This window comes from Schistocerca americana, chromosome 8, assembly GCF_021461395.2.
Source record: "Schistocerca americana isolate TAMUIC-IGC-003095 chromosome 8, iqSchAmer2.1, whole genome shotgun sequence".
NCBI lineage: Eukaryota > Metazoa > Arthropoda > Insecta > Orthoptera > Acrididae > Schistocerca > Schistocerca americana.
Window position 1 is genome coordinate 395,569,828 of NC_060126.1, and position 26,053 is coordinate 395,595,880.

Sequence of the window (26,053 nt, forward strand, 5' to 3'; positions counted from 1 at the left end):
TTCCCTCTTTCTGACGAAGCAGCCGTTGGTTGCGAAAGCTAGAATTTTGTGTGTATGTTTGTGTTTGTTTGTGTGTCTATCGACCTGCCAGCACTTTTGTTTGGTAAATCTCCAATCTGAGGTGCATAAAACTTTATCAAGTATTCCACTTATAGTTCTATACATAATCATGGAACATGAGAATTTTGGACTGACATTTACCAAAGAAAAACAAACAAAAACCCACACAGCATTTTCTAACAGGGAATAAATTGTATAATGCACTGCCAAAGCAAATGAAAAAGATTACTAAAATGTATCTGTTAAAAAGGACAGTTACAACATTCTTCATAAGCAAAGTATATGAAATTATTAAAGATTACTTAGAATATGCAGAGTAGTGGGTAGTAATGAAACGGTATAAATAAAACAAACTGTTACATTTCAATATGTAATCATGGTTTATTGCTTTTACAAGGAAATTGTGTGCCAAACTGTAAAATGCATGATTCTAATGTCTTCTCCTGAGTTCAACATCTCATTCATCATGGAGGGATGCTGACTCAGTTTTTCAGGTGGACTGAGGAGCGTAGCTGAATGTGTGTGGGCACGGAATCTGATTTTTGAACAGAATGGAGTTGGTCCAAGGGGCGCAGCAGTATCTTCAGATTAGGTTAGATTAGATTAGATTTACTTTCATTCCAATTGATCCGTAGTGAGGAGGTCCTCCAGGATGTGGAACATGTCAGAAAAACAACAATACATGACAAATATTTAAACTAAAACAAATAAGCTAATGTACCATTCCACAGGTCCCAAGTGGAATGATCGTCATTTTTTAATGAACACTAAGAGTCATTTTACAAATACTATTGCACTGAATTTAAAATAAAAAAGTTTTATATTTATTTATAAGGTAAGAAACATGTAATACAACTACTGTAATACTTATTTACAATGAACACATTACTGCACTGAAATGGTGCAGAAGTTAGATTATACTTACACACACACACACACACACACACACACACACAAATTTTCAGTGAACACATTACTGCACTGAAATTGTGCAGAAGTTATGTTGTACTTATATACAAATCAGTTGGTTTTCCTCAGAAATTCATCAATGGAGTAGAAGGAGTTGGCCACCAATAAATCCTTTAGGCTTCTCTTAAACTGAATTTCATTGGTTGTTAAGCTTTTTATGGCTGCTGGCAAGTTATTGAAAATGTGTGTTCCTGAATAATGCACACCTTTTTGTACAAGACTAAGTGACTTTAAATCCTTGTGAAGATTATTCTTATTTCTAGTATTGATTCCATGAATTGAGCTGTTGGTTTGAAAAAGTGATATATTTTTAATGACAAATTTCATTAAGGAATAAATATATTGGGAAGCTGTAGTTAGTATCCCTAGTTCCCTAAACAGGCTTCTGCAGGATGTTCTTGAGTTCACACCACATATAATTCTTACTGCACGTTTTTGTGCCCGGAAAACTTTAGCTTGGCTTGATGAATTACCCCAGAAAATAATCCCATATGACATTATGGAATGAAAGTAAGCATAGTATGCCAGCTTTTTCATTTTTATATCCCCTATGTCTGACAAAATTCGCATTGCAAACAGAGATTTGTTAAGACGCTTCAGCAGTTCTGTGGTGTGCTCCTCCCAGTTGAATTTATTATCAAGCTGTAATCCCAAGAATTTAACACCGTCCACTTCTTCTATCTTCTTGTCATCATATGTTAGACATATACTCTTGGGACACCCCTTACAAGTTCTGAACTGCATGTAGTGTGTTTTTTCAAAGTTTAGTGACAAAGAATTGGCTAGGAACCAGTGATTAATGTCTACAAATATTTTATTGGCTGATCTTTCTAAGACTACACTTGATTTGCTATTTATTGCAATGTTTGTATCATCAGCAAACAAAACAAACTTGGCATCTGGTAATGTTACTGATGAAAGGTCATTGATATACACAAGAAAAAGTAAGGGCCCCAAAATGGAACCTTGTGGGACCCCACATGTAATTAGTTCCCAGTTGGATGATGCCTGATAGCTTGATACATGTCTCTTTCCTAATAACACCCTTTGTTTCCTGCCAGAGATATAAGATTTGAACCATTTTGCAGCATTTCCTGTTACACTATAATATTCTAGTTTACTTAAAAGGATATTGTGATTTACACAGTCAAATGCCTTTGACAGATCACAAAATATACCAGTTGCCTGCAATTTTTTGTCTAATGAATTAAGTACATTTTCACTGTAAGTGTAGATAGCCTTCTCAATATCAGAACCTTTTAGAAATCCAAACTGTGACTTTGACAGTATGTTATTTGAGATAAGATGGTTATAAAGACGACTGTACATTACTTTTTCGAAAATTTTTGAGAATGCTGGCAACAGTGAAATTGGACGGAAATTTGATGCTATTTCTTTATCTCCCTTCTTAAACAGTGGCTTAACTTCAGCATATTTCAGCCATTCGGGAAATATTCCACTGATAAACGACTGGTTACACAGATAGCTTAATATGTTACTTAGCTCAGAATCACATTCTTTAATTAACTTTGTTGATATTTCATCATACCCACTAGATGTTTTTGATTTCAGTTCAGGAGTCTCTTGCAGGTGTCATCAGTCTGTTTTGCAATAAAGAACAGAACTATAGCATGTTGTGTATTTTATGTGTTGTATATTTTAAATATTGATTTGTGTCAAACAGATTGTGTGTAAACGTAGAATCATTGTACACTAGGGACCAACAGAATGTGGCAATGCAGCCGTTAAGACACTGACTGAGCTCATATTTTGGAGGATGGAGTTGCTCTCTCTGGCCATCCTGATTTGGATTTTCCATGGTTTTCCTAAATCACTGTGGTAGATACGTGGATGGTTCCTTAATCAAGGCCATGCCTGACCACCTGTCCTGTCCTGATAGACTGTCTGCTCTGTTCTCATAAAGCATGGTGTGCATTCTGTGTGTTGTATATTCTAAGAATTGATTTGTATTATATTACACTGACAGTTCCTATTTCATTGTGAGATGATCCTTGGATACAAGTTCAACATTCAGTTCTGTAGTGATTTTTGCAACTGTGATCCTCTTATATTTTGTCACGGTCCTTGCCAGAGATGGCAAAGAACTTGCAAGAGCAGTTATTGTTTTTATCTTTATTCATCCGAGGATCATCTCGTAATAGTTTTTTCATCGCTGATTCTCCTGAGGATCTCCTCTACTCTAGCTGACTTGTTTCAACTTAGGTCTTTCAGAGCTCTGTCAAATTCTTCTCCTATTATCATATCTCCATCTCATCTTCCTTTTCTTCCTCTTCACTTTCCGTAATATTGTCTTCAAGATCATTTCCTTTATACAGACTTTCTATCTATGTCTTCTAGCTTTCAAAATTCCATTCTTAGTACGGGCTTGCCGTGGGACCTCTTAATATTCACACAGGTGCTTTTTTTCCCCAAAAGTCTCTATAAATTTCCTGTAATCTGTATCTATCATACTGCATATGAAATATATATTGAAAATTCCATTCAACAGACTGTGCCTTGGAGAACTTACTGTTAATGAGGGTTCTGCAGTCTCACTTTGACCATGCGTCACAACGAAGTACTCTGTCTTGGCTTCGTTTATGTTTAGCCCAAATTTGCTGGCAGCCTCCTTTAGTGCTCTGGTCATTTGCTCCAACTCCTCTTCAGACCTAGAAAGTAAACAGATAAAAATAAGTTGCATATTTAAAACAGTAAAGAGACATTATGTACAAAGAAGAATTGTAAAAAGACCCACATGCAGAATAATATGTATATATTTTTGTCTTCTACTGAATATTCTTCCTGGCTGTCAGAACACTTTAACCACTGAATATAGACACAAGTCGTGGAGACATAGAGCATGCAGTAAATGACCATCTGAAGTTCTCTAGTTTTTCCACTTGCATTTTATGTACTACTACAGAAGTACTTACTCCTTTTCTTACTGTCTATTCATGATAATGCAGAAAATGCCCACATAAAGCAATGGTATTCTCAGGCTTTTCTTTGACTTCAGTTTCAGCAATAAAGTGATAAATTTGCCTGGTCACTGCTCATGAAGTGGTTTTCATATTGTTACACTGCAGTCACCACTATGTATGGTGGTGATTGTAGCAGGAATGCTACACATACTTTGGAAGGAAACAATGTAGCACATAAATGGAGACAGAAATGCCACATCAGGCTGTTATGGAAGTGATTGGTAATGTAATCATTGTGTCAATGAGGGAGTGCTACCACAAAAAATTCAGCATTTCGAGACAATGACAGCCCCAGCCATGAATTACCAGAAGCAATTAATGAGACAGCATGGTAGAGGAAGGACTCGGCAGCCAACAAGGTAAAATGGAGAAACTCCTATGCAATGACACCAACCAAGAAGATACCACAGCAGTTCTCAGTGCCAACTTGTATACAACTAATAACAAAGGTTCTTTTGTTTTATTATTTGACAGCAAAGACAATAACTTAGATAGGCTGAACCGTATTACTCTTGACAAGCTTATGACAACCTGTTTTGTAGTAAAAAACTTCAGGACATAGGCCTCCACATTTGCTTTGTTTAAAGAAGAATATGGGACAAGGGCATTTGCAATTGGTCCTTACTCTTCCAGTTTTCACATGGATTTTTACTTACTGCTGTAACTGTAATTGTGTGTGTCAATGATGACTCTCATTCCCATCTGGGAAGGGAAATTTCTCGAAAACATGAGTCCCTAATGACATTGATTTTGTTAACTATAAGATAACATAAGCCAAAGAAGAAGTGATATTTAATTTAAAAAAATCTATGCTAAAGTCAGCAAAGAAACATGATTAACCCAGATTTTGAATGAAATAAATAACATAAAATAGCATGATGGCAAACACCTAGAAAAATGCACTATCTAATGTACTGTCAGAATTATTCCTGTGTATGACTGCTCCACTTGATGTACCAGATAAAGAAGATGAAACTGAATATGAAGAGGACAACAGCAAACTTATATAACCCTTGCCACTGAAGGAACTCCAGATTGCATTATCCCAATTGTAAAATATTGCATCTGGCCCCAATTATATTGACTACCAAATGGAGAGACATACCGTACTAACAGGAAAATGTTGTTGCTAAAAATCTATAATAAGACCTGGACACAAAGACTCAAAATTGACCTGTACCATCCCTTTTAACAAAATAGGAACACAATCTACAACCAGCTTAGAGACAGAAGTGATGACACTTTCTGCAGGATCTGTCCGTCATTTTGCAGGACAATGCTCAAGCACGTACAGTGCAAGCTGTTAGTGATTTGCTTGACTGATGGGGCTGCTAAGTGCTATACCACCTACTGCATTCCCCTGACGTAAGCCCTCATGAATTCAACTCAGTTTCTAAACTGAGTGAAACACTTCATGGCATTCGCTTCAGAACTGCTACAAATTCATCAGGCAATAGACCACGCTGCTCGAACTGTCAACACAACTGGCACTGCTAAGAGTATCCTAATACTTCCACATCGCTGGCAATTGGTGACTATTTTGAAGGTCAGTAAAACTTTGAAACAAATAACTATTTTGTACAAGCTGTAAATAAATAGTTGTCACAATTAAAGTTCCTGCCCTCATACATAGACTTAAAGCTAGCATACAGTAATGTTGTCATATTGGCCTTGGAGCAAAATATGGAAAAAAATTAAATCTCCAAAACCATTTGTCAGTCCTGAGCAATAGGAAAGTAATCATTTTACAAAATGGAAATACACTATGACCAAGAGAAACTAGCAAAGTTTTTTCACAGGGATTGGTCTTGGTTTTCTACTCTTCATGAATGTTTTTACAACACTATCCAGTTACTGAAACTCATATCTATATATGCTGAAGCTAAAAAATTAAATTGTTGACAACAAAAAATTGATGTAGCTGTTAGTTGTTTCTATGACTGGTTCATAGACAGTGGCCTCAAAACATCTGCTAATAAATTCACTGTGATTATTTTCATGGTTATAACACCAGAAACAAAAACAATCTACATTTAGAAATGAAACGTCTCACTCTGGTACAAAAAGGAGTTTACTACTCCAGCATTAAGGTGTTCAATGCTCTACCACTACATATCAAATGTGTTCATACAGAACTGCCAAAATTTAAACAAGTTCTCAAAGATTACCTGACAGAGAAATCTTATTATACTGTGGATGAATACCTGAAAGAAAATGTATACCATCACTAAACGTATTATGTCTAGAAGTAGTTCAATTGATTTTATTGTGCATTTGGGCATTAACACACTTTTTGTAACAACAGATTGGCTGTACATGTATTTACTCTTGTAGGCCTAATATCTGATTTAACTTTGTGCTCTTATCTTTAACCTTTATTTGAAACTCCTTTTTCTGTCAAATGGTAGTTATGTTATCTAGCTGACATTGTATCTGTTACTGTATTTATAGTATGTCTTACTTAAACTATGTACAATTTGCCATTGAAATGCCCTTGTATTTATTGTAAGTTTAAATTGAAACCTGTACAATTTGACACGTTCCATATCCTTGTGATTGACTCACTAACTGGATCTACGGAACAAGAAATAAATAAATAAAAATCATTAGGTACAGAATTTCAAGTAATCAAACACTGCAATTAGCTCAAAACAATTTCCCAACTGTTAAAACAACCAAATAGCTAGGAATGCTTGCAAATGATAAAGTCAAATACCAGACATATTATTAGAAGACATGAAGGAGCATATCTATATGGGCACCACAAAATTTCCAAAGTCACACACAAACTTGTGATTTTTCAGGCGGTCATCAGTTGGCATCCACTGATGGCAGAGAAAAGTAGTCAACTGTTTTGGATAGCACTTAGCCTAGCAACCATTTGTATACCTATTGGTAGAATGGACATATCCTGCAGTGAAGGGTCAAGATTTAAACATTACACACTTCCTCCAGCCCAGGCAAATTGAGCGAATTGGTTGGTTCAATTGCATTACGTGTGGTTCAGTGTGGGCCTTAGATGGCTTATAGAAGCACCAATTGTTCATGGGTGGTTCCTGGAAGAAAAAAAAAACTTTTGGACATCAAAAGTATCAACTGTGGGGAAGGTCACTTTTATAATTTCTGTTAATAGCAAACTGTCAAAATTTTTACTGTGTATTCTTAAGATGGTGTTCTCAGCGAACCATGAAACTTTTTCGATATCATTATCTGTTACCATGATCCAGAGGTTCAAAGTTACTATAGTTATGCATCTAATAGCTAGTCTGAGGCACAAATGTAGTTTTAACTGACATATAGTGAATGAACACATGACAAAGGTTCTGGGTCATCCCAAAGGTTCTGAGGTCACCAAACTATGTTTTTAGTCGCCATTTTTTCAGCAATAAAGTGTTGTCTCTGCATAATGGGCACTTTGTGCCTGTACAGGCTGTCCTGACATTGAAATTGTTAGATGGTGCCAACTGCCAGTGTAAGCATTCTTACAAAAATTATTTTGTTTTATGATATTCTTTGTACTTTCCAATCAAACACTGCATTTTTTTTGCTATACTGTAGGTGTAGCCTAAAAATGGTGTGCAGTGTTACGTAAGATAGTGTAAAGTGAACTTGCATTGGATAGGAGGCAAATTTTTTTGTTAACCTTATATTATGCATACTTATTAATTGTTTAGATGTGTCAAAGTTTGTAAATGGGCTTATATATATAAATAAACTGTTAAAACTTTACTGACCTGCAGAATTCGATCTATATAAACAACACATCCTTCTTTAAAAGTGAAGATAAATGAACCAGCTGAAAAATGCTCCTGTCAGAGCACAAAACAGGCAAATATGCTCCTCCTTAAAAGACTCTAACAGAGAAATTGGGAATCAGCTGCCTCAACCCACATTTCACCTTCTTCATCAAAGATTTTGGCATGTAAATGTATTGTGCTTTTTTGTGCTGAAAGAGAGTAGCAGAGAGACACTGCCAGTGGGAGAAAAAGAGAGAGGAGATAGTGATGGTGGGAGAAGGAAATAGAAAGAAAAATGGTTGGACATAGTAGCAGTGGGAGCAAAAGAGAGAAAGGAGACAGTGGAAGTGGAAGAGAGAGATGAACGGAGACCATCATATGGTTGGGAGGGGGGAAGGGGGGCAGGAATCTGGAATCATCCCCTTCCCTGTCTGGTCAACTTAAATATGAAAAAAATTTGCCAGCTTTTCCCCATTTCCTATACTCATATGTTAAAGTTTCCTGGTCTAGGGGAAAACCCCCAAGCAAACCATCCTCAAGGACAAGAACATGTGTGGTGGAGACACAATGGTAGTTGAAGAGAAAGACAGTGGACTGCAAGCAAGAAAGAAAGAGACAGTGCCAATGGGGGAGAAAAAGAATGGCACAAAGGCAATGGCAGTGGGACAGAGAGAGAATGAAAGGGACAGAGGAGACAGTAGTAAGGAATGACAAGAGAAAGGGATGAAGACAGTGACTGGAGGAGAGACAGACAGGGGAAAGTGCCAGCAAAAAAAGAGACAGTGGGAGAGAGACATATACAGACAGTGGCATTGAGAGGAAGATGCTGAGTACAAAGGCTTCATTAGAAAGCAGGATTTGGTATAAAGATTTAGAATCTTCTGTGTTAAAAGAATGCAAATACTCACAGCAAAAAAAGTTTTGCATCACCTGGGTTCTGAGAGTTCCAGAACCTGTATAGAAAATTCAAGTAGAGATCAACATAAACATCATTTCTGCCCTTTTCATTGCTCGTGAAAACCACACATTGCATGTTGTACCATCATACAGTGAGACCTTCAGAGCTGGTGGTCCAGATTGCTGTACACACTGGTATTTCTAATAACCAGTACCATGTCCTCTTGCATTGATGCATGCCTGTATTCATCATGGCATACTATTCACAAGTTCATCAAGGCATTGTTGGTCCAGATTGTCTCACTTCTCAATGGCGATTCAGTGTAGATCCCTCAGAGCGGTTGGTGGGTCATGTCGTCCGTTAAACAGCCCTTTTCAGTCTATCCTAAGCATGTTCAATAGGGTTCAACCCTGGAGAACACGCTGGCCACTCTAATCGAGTGATGTCATTATCCTGAAGGAAGTCATTCACAAGATGTGCATGACGGGGGTGCAAATTGTCATCTCTGAAGACAAATACCTCGCCAATATGGTTGCACTATCAGTCGGAGGAGGGCATTTACGTATCATACAGCCATTATGGCGCCTTCGATGACCACCAGTAGTGTACGTCGGCCCCACATAATGCCACCTCAAAAAAACCCATCTTGCTGCAGTCACTGGACAGTGTGTATAAAGCATTCAGCCTGACAGGGTTGCCTCCAAACACGTCTCTGACAATTGTCTGGTTGAAGGCATATGCAGCACTCATTGGTGAAAAGAACATGATGCCCCTGAGTGGTCAATTTGGCATGTCATTCGGGCCATCTGTACTGTGCTGTTTGGTGTTGTTGCACAGATGGACTGCGCCATGGACGTCAGGAGTGAAGTTGCGCATCATGTAGCTTATTGTGCACAGTTTGGATCATAACAGGATGCCCTGTGGCTGCAAGAAAAGCATTATTCAGCATGGTGGCGTTGCTGTCAGGGTTCCTACGAGCCATAAGCCATAGGTAGCGGTCATCCACTGCAGTAGTCGCCTTTGGGTGACCTGAGAGAGGCACGTCATCGACAGTTCCTGTCTCTTTGTATCTCCTCCACGTTCAAACAACATTGCTTTGGTTCACTCCGAGACGCCTGGACACCTCCCTTGTTGAGAGCCCTTCCTGGCACAATGTGGACGTCATCGAACCGCAGTGTTGACTGTCTAGGCATGGTTGAACTATAGACAACACGATCCATGTACCTACTTGCTGGTGGAATGACTGGAAATCGGCTGCCAGACCCCTTCCGTCTAATAGGCACTGCTCATGCATGGTTGTTTACATCTTTGGGTGGGTTTAGTGACATCTCTGAACAGTCAAAGGTACTGTATCTGTGATACAATATCCACAGTCAACATCCATCTTCAGGAGTTCTGGGAACAGGGGTGATGCAAAACTTTTTTTGATGTGCGTATGTTCACAAGCCAAAATTTTTGGTAAGAGAGGGGAAATGAGGACTGAGGTAGTTGTCTACAGCCTTAGATGACAAGAACCGATGTGGAGCTGATTTTCAAACTTCCCACCTCTCTCCCATAGGTTGACTTACTTGGTACACACAGTCAATCATCCTCTCTGGATAGCTGGCCACATCGATCTCAAAAACTTCTTCTCTGAAAAATAATGCTGGTTAAGGGAATTTATCAGACTCTCTCTCTACTCTTAAAATAATTTGGTACTCAAAGAATACTTTTAGTTCAGTCATGGTATATTTCAACTTCCACAAAAAACAAATTCACCACTTCTCATATAAATATTCAAACTCGTGCGAGTTAACCAAGTTGTCAAACATTAGACTCTATTATGATACATTTACAACAGGGTTGGTTTAATAACCACCAGAAAATATGAACATGTCTTGCTTCTAGCAATTCCAACACATGAAATACTTAAAAGTCTAATCCCATTTCTTCATTTGTTCTTAACGATCATCACAGTCACTAAACCAGCATAGAATAGCACAGGCTCTTCTCTAAACATACACTGAAACTCTATGGATCATACAGCAGGTACTTGTCGGCTGCCATGTCCACATTTTTGCTCGTGACTGTTTTTAGACCTGCACACACAAACATGCACTGTGCAGTAGGCTGGACTCATCTCTCTCACACTTCTATTTAAAATATCGTGGATCCGTGATGGAGGAAGGCCAAGTGGTTCTAGAATTTACGCAGAAATTCTTGAAGCACTACATATTCCACCCCTCAGTTTGAACATCCAATATTTTATATACCATCATTATGTACATTTATATCATATATGATAACAATTCATGTTTCAACAATATACCTTTTTCTTTTAATAACTGGGAATACCCTTTTTCTTATTATTTAGCTATTCCTTTTTTTTTTTACTACCCTTTTTCTTATTATTTAGCTATTCCCCCTTTTTTTAAATAAAACGTGAATATTTCAATCAATGTTGGAGTTAGCACTTTCAATGTCTAAAAAATTGTGAGGACCATTTTTTTCTTTTTTCTGCTCTTTATCCAATTGTAAATTCCAGGTGTTCATGACACTAGAGTACTTTATTCTAATTCCTTGTACTATTTTTTCCTTAGTACACACTAGTATCATTATTTATAGTAGTTTGTAGCCTGGAGGAATTCTGGGCAAATAAAAGTGTTCTTTTCAACCCTTGTAAACTCACATGAAACATAATAAAGCTATTGGTGGTAATAGAGGGAAACATTCCACGTGGGAAAAATATATCTAAAAACACAGATGATGTGAATTAATGAACGAAAGTGCTGGCAGGTCGATAGACACACAAACATACACACAAAATTCAAGCTTTCGCAACAAACTGTTGTGGACACAGGCAGACAGTGTTTGTTGGTAATGAGGATCACCCTGTGGCTAAACATGCCTTGGTGCACGGGCAGCACATCTTGGCACAGTGTTACACCGTCCAGGTTATCTGGATAATTCCCACTGACACCAACCTATCCGAACTCCGGAGATGGGAACTTGCTCTTCAATATATCCTCTCTTCCCGTTATCCACCAGGCCTCAATCTCCGCTAATTTCAAGTTGCCGCCATTCATACCTCACCTGTCTTTCAACAACATCTTTGCCTCTGCACTTCTGCCTCGACTGACATCTCTGCCCAAACTCTTTGTCTTTAAATATGTCTGCTTGTGTCTGTATATGTGTGGATGGATATGTGTGTGTGTGTGTGTGCGAGTGTATACCCGTCCTTTTTTCCCCCTAAGGTAAGTCTTTCCGCTCCCGGGATTGGAATGACTCCTTACCCTCTCCCTTAAAACCCACATCCTTTCGTCTTTCCCTCTCCTTCCCTCTTTCCTGATGAGGCAACAGTTTGTTGCGAAAGCTTGAATTTTGTGTGTATGTTTGTGTTTGTTTGTGTGTCTGTCGACCTGCCAGCACTTTCACTTGGTAAGTCACATCATCTTTGTTTTTAGATATATTTTTCCTACGTGGAATGTTTCCCTCTATTATAACTATATATATGCGCACACACACACACACACCTCTATATACATGTACTTCAGAAGGATGTAGGTTGCAATAGGTACTGGGAGATGAAGAAACTTGCACAGGATAGAGTAGCATGGAGAGCTGCATCAAACCAGTCTCAGGACTGAAGACCACAACAACAACATATACATGTACGTATATACAAGATAAGACAAAAAAAAGGAACAATGTAGAACTGTCACTTAAAAAAACAATGTGTGCATCTTTCCAGATGTACTCACATCTTCTTTCCCTACAACCCTTGGCGGTTCTTACATCCTTTTAATCTGTAACTTCATTGTTTGTGTATTTGTATTTTTTTGTATGCAGAAGTGTTTTTGTGTAGTCTAATTCTTCGGCCTTCTTATCTGAAGATAAGTTGTAGGTTATTGGAAACTACGGAAACTAGGAAGGACTTCTGTAATATGAGTAGATGAATGTGGAAAGAGGGAAAAATAGATTGGTCCTAAAATGAGAAGTAAGAAAGGAAAAAAGGTAGATGTGGTTGCCAATATCGAAGAAGAGAAAGAAGACAGCCCCAAAGACAGGAAACCATTCCCACCCCCTTTCCCCAGAATCACTACCTCGCTGGTACTTGAGTGAGAAGCCGAAGGAGGTATGGTGTTAAATAGTCTCCTACAGAACGGACATTCCCACCTTCAGCCTTGAGGTCCCCGAAAAAAATCTTAGCAACCCTATGGAAGCAGCAAATGAAGACTCAGGCACACTTGTTTGTGCGGGTCGTTTGAAAGGTGTGATGTGTGTTTTGTGTTAGGCATGATTTATCTGTTAGTATAAATCATGCTTTTACCTACACTACCCACCCCCCTTCTGACATCGATACAAACCCTCTCGTCCATGTCCCATCTCATAAAAGGTATAAAATATTCTTTACCAAGTATAAAATTATATATTCCATTATCACAATCATTTAATTAGTCACACAAATTATGCTTTCCACAAATATAATATTCCATTCAGTTTACTAAGAAAAATATGCTTCAATTACTTTAACTCGATTATCTTACATTCAGTGTAAGAATGGTATTCTCACAAATTCAGAAATTATTTTGAAAATTATGTGCCAGGTATGGTTCTCCTTACTTACTTAGAGCTATGCGACAAAAAAAGGATTACCAGGCAGCTTTCTAGAAAACCATTTTTGGAATCATTGTAATTATGATTCATATTAATAGAATATACAAATTTAATGATGTTGACTTACCTAGACTTCTGCCCACAGATTTGCACAGAAAACTGGTGAAGAGATTACTTACAAGTACTAATTCAGGCAAAAATAAAACCTAACTGTACGTAGAGATGGCGTTGGCTGCTGTCGACATTACAATCGAAACCGTGGGAGAGAATGGCTGGCTAGGCAGATTTAATCTATCTTATTTCAGGGATAATATGCGTACCAATTCCCACCTAGTAAAGTCAGAATAGGTTGGGGCGAGCCGGGACGAGTCATGAGGACAGGTAGGGGCACCCCTGGAATAACCAAGGAAGACGCAATCAAGATTCCTAGCAGGCACAACACTCTAACAACCGAGGATGATGCAGTCAAAATTCCTAGTGGGCACAACCACCTAACAACTGAGGATGACGCAGTCACATACCAGGAGCAATTTTGGGTGATGTACTCACAATTTCTCGCTGGTATGTTTCTCTAATAACCTCTAAGTGGGGGATGATAGAATAGTATAAGAAGTTGGGGGAATTCGGTGCAGAAAAATTTTATTACAGAAGAAACACCAAAAACATGTACTGTGTCATGCCTGTGTGTTGCAAATCAGGGATGGAATCTGTGTGCAAGAATGTGTGAATGTTTCCTTTCTGCAGCTCAGTAGGGCTTGAATGAAGAAGCAACAGGAAAAAATTGAAGAAAGTATTTTGGCACAGTTCTACAAAGGTTCATATCCATCTTGACAGCAAATCAGTACTGAAACTGTGGGTGCAGGAATGAATTGCCATGACTTCCTGTGAACAGAGTAAAAACTAAGAAACCCCACATATATATATAGTGAGTGCGAAAGCTGCAGTATTTCTCGTCACAGTTGGCAATGTAAAATCTGCAGTTTAGTGGAATTGCAGATAATGATCTCTAGAAATTCATGTGACTTCAGTGATGAATATGAGGGCTGTACCTAAATTCCAGGAGCGACGAAGTGCCCTCTTGCCCCCCCCCCCCCCCCCCCCCTCTCCTCCCCTCCCCTCCCCTTCCCTCTTGCGGACACCTATTATGACTCTATCTTAAACATATCTCGTAGTTTTCTAGCACTCGTGGCCATTTTCAAGACTGTGTTTTTATGTCACTTCATTCTCCAAAAGTTACCTAAGAAATCAGGAAACTGATATTTGTAAAAGTAGGAATAATTACCGTAAAATGGCCTTTGGGTAGAGGGGGTGGCTCATGACCCTTATGATCCACCTCTTGGATTTTCTCCTTTTCAAACATATGGATGTGTGAAATTACTTATGAACGCATAATATATTTCAGAATTCTGTTACAAGGGAAGATAAGTTAGTTTTCAGAACAAGTTTTGTCGTCTCTTTTGTAGATAATTCTAAGCTATGCTGCTTTCCAGACACTGGGAGCAGCTCTCTGGCTCAGGCACCTATAGTAAATTATCTACATCTATACTCTATAAACCACGAGGTGCATGGCAGAGGGTACATTCCATTGTGCCAGTTATTAGGATTTCTTCCTGTTCCATTCACAGATGAAATGTGGGAAGAATTCCTCTGTGTGTACAGTAATTATTCTAATCTTGTCCTCATGATCCGTATGTGAGCAATACGTCAGATATTGTATCAGACTCCTAGCAATACATTAGGTATTGTAGCAAACTCCTAGAGTAATCATTTAAAGCTGGTCCCTGAAACATTGCTAATACACTTTCTTGGTATAGTTTACATCTATCCTCAAGAGTCTTCCAGTTCAGTTCCTTCAGAATCTCTGTGGATTAAATAAACCTGTGACCATCCATGCTGGCCTTCTCTGTGTACATTCAAAATCCCCTGTTAGTCCTTTCTGTTATGGGTCCCACACACTTGAGCAATATTCTAGAACCGGTCACACGTGGAGTTTGTAAGCAATCTCCTCTGTAGAATGATTGCACTTTCCCCATATTCTGCTGATAAACCAAATTCAACCACCTACTTTAACCACAACTGAACCTATGTGATCATTCCATTTTATATCCATACAAAGTGTTACACCCAAGTATTTGTATGAGTTGGCTGATTCCAATAGTGACTCATTGATATTATAATCATAGGATACTACAGTTTTTTATTTTGTGAAGTGCAAAATTTTACATTTCTGAACATATAAAGAAACATTTAAAGCCAATCTTTGCACAACTTTCAAATCATATCAAGATCTGACTGAATATTTATGCAGCTTCTTTCAGGCAATACTTCATCATATATAATGGCATCATCTGCAAAAAGTCTCAAGTTACTATTAATGTTGTCTGTGGGCTCACTGACGTACAACCTGAACAGCAAAGGTCCCAACACACTTCGCTGGGACACAACCAAAGTTACTTCTACAACCAATGATGATTCTCCATTCAAGACAACATGCTGTGCCCTTCCTACCAAAAGGTCCTCAACCCAGTCACAAATTTCAGTTGACATGCCATACAATTGTACTTCTGACAATAAGCAAAGTTGAAAATCAAGAAATAGTGCATCTCTCTGTTTGCCTTGATCCATAGCTTTCAGTATATCATATGAGAAAAGAGTGAGTTGGGTATCACATGATCAATGTTTTCGAAATCCATGCTAGTTGGCGCTGAGGAGACATTCTTTCCAAGATACCTCATTATGTTTGAGCTCAGAATATGTTCTAAAATTCTACAACAAATCGATGTCAAGGAAATCGTACAATAGTTTTGTGGCTCACTTCTAGTATCCTTCTTATAGACAGGTGTGACCTGTGAAACTTCCTGGCAGATTAAAACTGTGTGCCCGACCGAGACTCGAACTCGGGACCTTTGCCTTTCGCGGGAAAATGCTCTATCATCTGAGCTACCAAAGCACGACTCACGCCCGGTACTCGCAGCTTTACTTCTGCCAGTATCTCGTCTCCTACCTTCCAAACTTTACAGAAGCTCTCCTGCGAACCTTGCAGAACTAGCACTCCTGAAAGAAAGGATATAGCGGAGACATGGCTTAGCCACAGCCTGGGGGACGTTTCCAGAATGAGATTTTCACTCTGCAGCGGAGTATGCGCTGATATGAAACTTCCTGGCAGATTAAAACTGTGTGCCCGAGTTCGAGTCTCGGTCACTGCTCACAGTGAAACCCATTATCAACCCACCACACAGTCCCTGCCCAATGAACAGAACTTTTCAATTTGCCACAGCCTCCCAAACTTCCTCCCAGCACTCCACGAAATCCAGAACCCAGACAAAATGAAAACAATGTTTGAACCTTTCCACCAACAACCTGAATCCCACAGAAGTTTCAGATTTATCCAAAGGCCTCACCTTCAGCCCCACAACCATGTTTAACCATCTTGGACTTGCCAAAAACCTATTCTCCTTCTCCTGATGCCTACTTCTTTGTCACCAATCCCCCAATCAAAGCTAACCTATTTGTCCTTGAAGTCTTTCAGTGACATGCTTCAATAAAATCTTCTTCATTTACAATCCATATCAATATGAATAAAATACTTACACTTTTGACAGCTGTCTCTGCCAATTGTCATCATGAGTTAAAAATCACTGATTGGCAAGTTGTTCTGCTTATAAAGATGCCCAAGTGCCATCAGGTGGCATGAGAGGCAAGCATTATGTTTGAAACTGTTGCTCCTACTTCCCTACAAGCATCAATCCTTTATCTTTGCTTTCAGTTGATGTCCAGTGCCTGCCCCCATGCCCTACTATGTGTTTAATCCTGGTCTCTGTCGAAACTGTTGCTGTTTATTCTAATTTTGACCACTTCTTTAATATCAGAATCTCCATAGATATCTGAGTAAAAACTCTCATCTTTTCAAATTGTATTTTATCTCCATTTTATAGCCAGCATTCAGCCAAAACTGACTTATCAAATTCCTTTTATTTAATAATGTCATGAGTGCTCTGCATAACACTCAACAAAAGTGCAAATAGTCTGTCGTATGTAAACATTCCTCCATTTACAGGGGCACCCTACGTGCCAGGAACTCAAAGACTTATGTTGTCTTTAATAGTGTGTAACAAATCTCTTGGAGGCAGGCCAGAACACCAGTCTCAGTCTATGTCTCTTCAGCACAAATCCTGTCTTGCTAATTGTTGTTCCACAGTATGGAAGGAATGCGGCCAGCTTGTTCTCTTCCACACCACAAGACAGTGTTAAAAGTTTATCCAGTGTAAAGGAAGCCAGACAGGGAGCTGAATTCGAGCACTGCTTGAGAGACTGAAAAGCCTGCCGGGCAAACTTTGTGCCTTTCTGGTCAAGCCAATTGAGAGGTTGGCAGATTTGCATAGCAGAATACGAAATCTTACCCAAAGAAGACTGGAGCTCCTTCAGGTTCTTGGGTGCTGGCAGTTTGATAATGATGTAACTGAAAACTGCAAAGAAAACCATAGTTAATTGGTACATAAATTCACCTAACATAAGGTAATTTTCAGTGGAGACTTTATACATCCAACAATCAATTGGAAAATTACAGTTTTGTTAATGGTGGGCATGGTAAAACATCTTGTGAAGGATTACTAAAGGCCTTCTCTGAAAACTACTTAGAATAGATAGCTCAGAACCCCACATGATGGAAATATATTGGATCTAATGGCAATGAATAAACCTGACCTCTTTGAGGGTGTCCACATCGAAACTGGTATCAGGGATTAGATTAGATTAGTTTTTCGTTCCATAGATCCAAGCTGAGGAGATCCTTGTGGATGTGGAACATGTCAACTTTTTTTTAGCTGAAATAACAATACTAATAGTATGAATATATTGTATTGTATTGTATTGTATATTTATTGGCCCTGTGAATCATACACTGTACAGGGGTACATAATGATATAGGATGAGTCAAATAATTTGCAATAAAGTTTAACAGAAAAAAGCTGTTGTATGGTTTTCAGTATATAGCAATATAACTCTTAACACATGGGAATGACATTTCACAAGTAAATTTTACACGCACACATTTCATACTTTTGGCCTTGATTATACAGACACACACATATACGTAATAGACCACATATAATACACAGATAAATCTAATGTACACATTTCTTATTTTGGCCTTAATTGTATAAACTATTTAAATTTTTCACATATTTACATTGTAGATAAAATTTCATTAGCACTATAGTAACAATTCTGTAGCAAGTAGTCACTCACTGCAGTTTTGAATTTATGCATGCCAGTTATTGCCTTAATTTCTTTAGGTAGTTTGTTATACAGTTTTGTTTCTATTAAAAAATTCGTCAATCGAGTACAAGGAGTTGGCCACTAGTAAGTCTTTCAGGCTCCTTTTAAATTGATCTTTATTTGTAACTAAATTTTTTTATGTTTGCTGGCAAATTATTGAAGATGAGTGTTCCTGAGTAGTGGACCCCTTTTTGAACTAAAGTAAGTGCTTTTAATCTTTGTGCAGATCATTTTTGTTCCTGGTATTGTATGTATGAACTGAGCTGTTTGTTGGAAAAAGAGATATATTATTTAGGACAAATTTCATTAAGGAGTAAATATACTGAGAGGCAGTGGTTAGTATACCCAGTTCTTTGAAGAGGTTTCTACATGATGTCTGTGAATTTACTCCACAAATAATACATATTACACACTTTTGGACTCTGAAAACTTCTGTTTGACTTGAACAGTTACCCCAAAATATTATACCATATGACATTATGGAATGAAAGTAGGCAAAGTATGCAAGCTTTTTCATTTTTATGTCGCCTATGTCTGCTAACACTCGAATTGCAAATACAGATTTGTTAAGGCGTTTCTGCAGTTCTGTGGTGTGCTCCTCCCAACTGAATTTATTATCAAGTTGTAACCCCAGGAATTTAAGACTGTCAACCTCTTCTATCTGCTCTTCTTCATACTTTATGCATATGCTGGGTGGAAACCTCTTGCAGGTTCTGAATTGCATGTAGTGAGTCTTTTCAAAGTTTAATGTTAATGAGTTGGCTTTAAACCATTTATTAATATCCATGAAAATATCATTAGCAGATATTTCTAGAACTACACTCAACATACTATTTATTGCAATACTTGTGTCATCTGCGAACAAAATGAACTCTGCTTCTGGCAGTGTAACTGATGAGAGATCATTAATGTACACAAGAAAAAGCAATGGCCCTAAGATGGATCCTTGTGGGACACCACATGTAATTTCTTCCCATTCTGATGATGCCTGATGACTTAATTCACTAGTCCCTTGTACTGACACCCTTTGTTTCCTGTTAGCTAGGTATGACTTGAACCATTTTGCAGCACTGACCGTGACACCATAGAATTCTAATTTATTTAAAAGGATGTTGTGGTTCACACAATCAAATGCCTTTGACAAATCACAGAAAATACCTGCTGCTTGTAATTTGTTATTTAATGAATTAAGTACATTTTCACTGTAGGTGTAAATAGCCTTCTCGATATCAGAACCCTTCAGAAATCCAAACTGTGTTCTTGATAATATGTTATTTGTGGTCAGATGGTTGAGAAGCTGCCTGTACATTACTTTTTCTAAAATTTTTGAGAATGCTGGCAAAAGTGAAATCAGTTTGTAGTTTGATGGTATCTCTTTATCCCCTTTCTTGAATAGAGGCTTAACATCTGCATATTTTAGCCAGTCAGGAAATGTCCCAGTTATAATTGACTGGTTACACAAGTAACTTAGAATTGTACTAAACTCACAAGAACATGCCTTAATTAACTTTGTCGATATTTCATCGTAACCACTAGAATGCTTTGTTTTCAAAGATTTTACTATGGAAGTTATTTCTTTTGGTGAAGTGAGTGACATATTCATGTAGCTGAAGCTATTTGTAAAGGCTAGTTTCAGATATTCGAGTGCATTATTTACTGATCCTGACAATCCCATTCTATCAGTAACGGATATAAAGTACTTGTTAAATAGATTTGCCACACTAAATAGATCTGCCAGACTACAGTTGTGGCAACAGTCATTACCTAAGGACAACTAAAACAAGTAGAAAGTTATATATGTTCAGTAAACTAGATAAAATATCAGTAGTATCATACCTCCATGAAGAGCTTGAAACTATCAGCATAGGGCAGGAGTATGTAGAGGAACTATGGCTCAAGTTTAAAAAAAATAGTTGACCATCCTTTGGATAGATACATACTCAGCAGAACAGTTCATAATGGGAGGCACGCTCTGTGGCATATACACATTGTAAAGAAACTTCTAAAGGAACAGAGACTACTGCATAATAGGAGTAAAACAAAGCACAGACTACAGATAGAGAGATACTAAGGAAACATATTTGAGTGTCAAGAGTACAATGCGTGAACTCTTCACTGACTACCATAGCAGAACATTGTCAAATTATCTTCCATAAACTCCAAAGAAATTCCAGTCGTATGTATAAGCTGATAGTGGCTTCAAAGTTAATGTCCAGACACTCATGAATGACATAAAGACTGAACCTAAGGGCAGCAAAGCAAAAGCTGAAATGCTGAAGTCTGTTTTCAAATGTTCCTTTACAAAGGAAAACCCAGGAGAAAAGCTCCTATTTAATCCTCATACAATTGAAAAGATGAGTGAAATAAGTGTTAGTGTCAGCAGTGTTGAGAAACAGCTCAAAGCATTAAAAAATGAACACAGCTTCAGGGCCTGACGCGATCCTTATCAGATTCTGTACTCAATTTACAGCTGAGTAAGCCTCTCTGTTAACTGTAATCTATCATAGATCCCTCTTAACACAAATCATGCCCAGTAGTTGGAAGAAAGCAAATGTCACTCGCATCCACAAAAAGAATAGTGGGAGTGATCCACAAAACTACCATTCAATATTATTGACATCAATGTGTTGTAGAATCTTAGAACATATTCTGAGCTCAAACATAATGACATAACTTGAAGAGAATGACCTCCTCCATGCCAGCTGGCATGGATTCCAAAAACATCACTAATGCAAAACCCTACTTACACTTTTCTCACATGACATATTAAAAGCTTTGGATCAAAGTAGTCAGGTAGATGCAATATTTCTTGAATCCAAAAAGCATTTCACTCAATACCATATCTATGCTTATCCTCAAAAGTATAACCATATGGGGTATCAAGTGAAATTTATGACTGCATTGGTGATTTTTTGATAGGGAGGATGCACCATGTCATCTTGTATGGAGATCCATCATCTAATGTTGAAGTAACATTGGATGTGCCCCATGGAAGTGTGTTGGACCATTATGATGATATAATAGTAACCTCAAACTTTTTGCATGTGATGCATTTATCTATAATGAAGTACTGTCTGAAAGAAGCTGCAGAAATATTCAATCAGATCTTGGTAAGATTTCAAGGTGATGCAAAGATTGGAAACTTGCTTTACCTGTTCAAAAATGTAAAACAGTGCATTTCATAAAATGAAAAATGTAGTATTCTGTGACAGACTATAAGATGCACTTTTTCCTTCAAAAAATTGCCTCCAAAATTCATGTGCATCTTATACTTGAAATTAACATAAAAATGTCCAGAGTTTGATTTAAAATTCCTGCCAGTCTTAAACATGGCTATACATTCAATGCCATGGGAAATCGATCTCTACCTGGAAACATTGGATTCAACTCACAGGTCGGTGCACTGATGTGAGAAATATGAGTTGTGGGGATTCACAAGCTTGCTAATGCTGTCTCCCTGTCACTCCGCCATCACAAACCAGTAACACTATGTAGCCTATGATGCATCATTGCTGTCTACAAAGCAAGTGAACTTGAACTGAAAGTGATTTGTGTTATCAGTAACAGTACAATATTTTTGTTATTAGTTAGGTTCGTAACGGTAAAAAATAAAAGGTATTCATATGATCCGAGCTATAAATTGAATGTAATAGCTTAAGCAGAAGAACATGGAAACTGAGCAGCTGAGCGGCATTTCAGCCTTTCAGCAACAGAGAAAACCATTTGCGATTGGCAGGCTAGCAAAGGAGAACTGAAAAAAAGAGGAGGACTGAATGTCAAAAATAGGACTGAATGCAAGATGGCCAAAACTAGAAGATGACATATTGGGGTGGAATAAGTGGATGATGGATGAAACCCAACATGAATTGATGCTGAAGGAAGCTTTAAAACAACCTACAATCAAACAAGTGCATCAGTGGATATAACAGTCATTGTAGAGTGAGAGAAGGCGTTATTGTTAAATCTTTCAAGAAGTGTGGCATAAGTAACTATTTTGATGGCAAGACAATCTTACATTTGAAAAGGACCATAATGATGATGAAGAGGAAGAAAAAGATGAAGAAAGTTCAGATGACAATTTTTAGAGATTTTAAAGGTCAGTTTGGTTTATCAATAACTACAATTTTTTCTAGTGTGGCTTTTGCAATTTAATAATAAAAATGGTAAAAATGTCATTTTTTTCAAATTGCGTAAAAATTAAGGTGCACCTATAATCCACAGCATTTTATAGTCTGTAAAATATAGCATAATATCAATTAGTCACAGCTAGAATCAGCCAACTGAGTGTAACACTTTGCAGGCATATTAAATGAAATGATCACATAGGCTCAGTCATGAGTAAAGCAGATTGCAGACTTCAGTTAATTGGTAGAATACTGGGAAAAATGGAATCAGTCTACAAAGGAGATTGTTTACAAATCACTCGTGCAACCAATTCTGGAATACTCCTCAAATATGTGGGACCTATACCAAATAGGATTAACAAGGGATACTGGACATATACAGAGAATGGCACTAAGAGTGGCCACAAGTTTGCTTGGCCCATGGGAGAGTGTCACAAAGATACTGAAGAAACTGAACTGGCAGACTCCTGAAGGTAGACAAAAAGTGTCCCAAGAAAGCCTACTTACAAAGTTTCAGGATCAGCTTTAAATGATGAATCAACAAATAAACTACAACCCCCTACATATCAACCACATAGGGATCATGAGCAAACAATCAGATTAATTACAGCATGCACAGAGGCATTTTTTAAACATACATTTATGCTGCACTCAGTCTGTGAATGGAACAGGAAGCAGCCCTAATAACTGGTACAGTGGGACAACCCCCTGCCATGCACTTCACAGTGATTTGCAGAGTATAGATGTAGGTGCAGATGTCGATGGCTTTGATGTGATCATCCGTAGTGATGGGATGATCCTTACTAAGCACATGACCCAAGAAATGCACCTCTGGGACGAAAAAAGTGCACCTTTACAGCTTGCAATGAAGGCAGCTCTCCAGGAGGGGTTGTAAAACAACTGAAGGTTTTGTAATTGCTCTTTCCAAGTAAGGCCCACAATCAGAAGTCGTTAAGGTATTTGACACAATGGGGATGTCCCAAATCAATTGCTCCAAACACTGTTGGTAAAATCTGCCGCAGATAAGATTCCAAAAGGCAAGCAATTAAACTGGTAAAGACTAAAGGGGATAATGAAGACCAGGAAAGTCTGAGAAACCACTTGCAGTGGTAGCTACAGGTAATCATCGCGCAAACTAATGTGCAAATCATACTTGCCCCTAACAACTTAGTCAAAATTTCTAGCTGATGTGATGAATGGCATCTAGCTCTAAATGTAGAAAAGTGTAAGTTAATTCAGATGAGTAGGAAAAGCAAACCCATAACGTTCAAATACAGCATTAGTGGTGTACTGCTTGACACTGTCATATTGATTAAATATCGAGGCATAACATTGCAAAGCAATTTGAAATGGAACAAGCACGTAAGTATTGTAATACAGTGGATGGTTGACTACAGTTTATTGTGAAAATTTTAGGAAAGTGTGGTTCATCTGTAAAGGAGACCACACATAGGACACTAGTGCAAGCAATTCTTGAGTACTGCTCGAGTGTTTGGGATCCACACTACGTCAGATTAAAGGAGGACGTTGAAGAAATTCAGAGGCAGGCTGCTAGATTTGTTACTGACAGCTTCAAACAACACACAGGTATTATGGACATGCTTCAGGAATTCAAATGAGAATCCATGAATGGAAGGTGGTGTTGTTTTCGAGGAACACTATAGAGGAAAGGTAGAGAAAGAAGCTGATTTCAAAACAATGCTACTGCGCCATCATACATCTTGTGTAATGTCTACAAAGATAAGATAAGAGAAATTAGGTCTCATATGGAGGCATACAGACAGTCATTTTTCCCTTGCTCTATTTGTGAGTAGAACAGAAAAGGAAATGACTACCAGAGGTACAGGATATCCTCTGCCACACACCATATGGTGGCTTGTGGAGTATTTCTGTAGATCCATATGTAGAACTTTTCTAACAACTCTGCCTCCCATGGAACATGATATGATTCCATGACATATTGCTTGTTGTCCATCAGTTTAAACTTGCTGCCAAGGCGTACAGCACCACTGGGCTTCTGAATCACCACCAAACATATGTCCCAATGACTTGACGAAATGGAGAAATGATGCTTTGATCCGGCCAACACTGCAACTCTGCCTTTACCTTGCCATGTGTGGCTAAAGGAATGGGGCGCAAGCAACAAGATTTAGGTACCACTGATGGCTTAAGAGAAACATATGCCTCGAAATTTTCTGCCTGGCCCTAGATATTCTCAAACAGTGGGCTGTACGACTGCAGTAAAGAGTTCAGATCATGAAAAGAAATAGACTGGGGCACCATATGCACTTCAACATTGACCTGGAAGCCAAAAACAAAAAAAACCATTGAGCCCAAAGATATTTTGAGTCAATGGTGAATTGACCACTAACATGTGACGTTCTCGTCATGTGTGGAGAAAGAGAACTGCCCTGCAAGGGAATGCAGTGTTAATGTAATACACAACCTGATGGAGTGACTGTTGCGATTCTAAGAGCCCATCCACTACCAATGTCAGCAAAATATTCCGGGGCAATATATGCTGCTGCCAAAACTGTATGAAGAATGTTACCTGCTTCTGGTGTAGAACACATGTTGCTTCATTTATTACTAGCCCATATCTGCTTATCAATCTGAACACTGCTCTGATGTGTTCCTTATGTGATGCTGTCCTTTGAGAAAATATTAGGATATCATCAAGATAAACAAAACAGAAATCCAAACCCCTTAACACCTCACCTATGAAGTGCTGGCATATTAGAGCAGCATTTTTTAAACCAAATGGCATAAGCAGATCATCAAAAATACCAACAATATTATTGCTGCTGTCTTGGGTATGTCCTCTTCTGCCACCAGTACCTGATTGTAACCCTACTTACAATCAACCTCACTGAAGACTGTAGCTTTGGCTAGCATATTTGTAAAAACTGTTATAGGTTGGTTGGTGTGTGGGTGTTGAAGGGACCAGACTGCAAAGGTCATCAGTCCCTATTTCCACAACCATGAAGTGTCCATAAGGGATAAAAAAAACATGCTACAGAGATGACAAGAGAGAACACAGAACAAGAAAGACACAGACAAAGACCAGATAAAAGGAATTAAAAGCACACAGAGTGTGACAGTGGTTGGCTGACCATGGAAACAAAAAAGGAAAAGCCAACCACCAAGAGACACACTAAAAACCCCAATCTAAAACCGTAGGCCAAAGGCCAGATTCAACCCAAAAAAAGACAAACCCTTAGATCGAGCGATAAAAGCCCCCTGCATGAATAAAACTCAAAAGTACGTCTGCCATTGCAGCATCGTCCGTTAAAAGTGCAGGGAGCGTATCAGGCAGCACAAATGTCTGCCTGAGTGCAGTTAAAAGCAGACAGCTCAACAAGATGCAAACCGCTGTCAACACTGATCCACAGTGACAGAGAGGTGGGTCCT

General features: G+C 38.4%; 1 protein-coding gene across 1 annotated transcript in view; it reads right to left on the bottom strand.

The window, feature by feature from the left end:
- Window positions 1–441: 441 nt before the first annotated feature.
- Window positions 442–26,053, bottom strand: part of LOC124544597 — a 38,673-nt gene continuing 13,061 nt past the window's right edge. The window contains exons 2-4 of the mRNA XM_047123190.1: window positions 3,560–3,698; window positions 2,599–2,630; window positions 442–646 (exon numbers count right to left, since the gene is read on the bottom strand). Coding sequence (XP_046979146.1) covers window positions 451–646; window positions 2,599–2,630; window positions 3,560–3,698 — 367 coding nt within the window. The 3' untranslated portion in view covers window positions 442–450. The remainder of the gene's footprint in view (window positions 647–2,598; window positions 2,631–3,559; window positions 3,699–26,053) is intronic.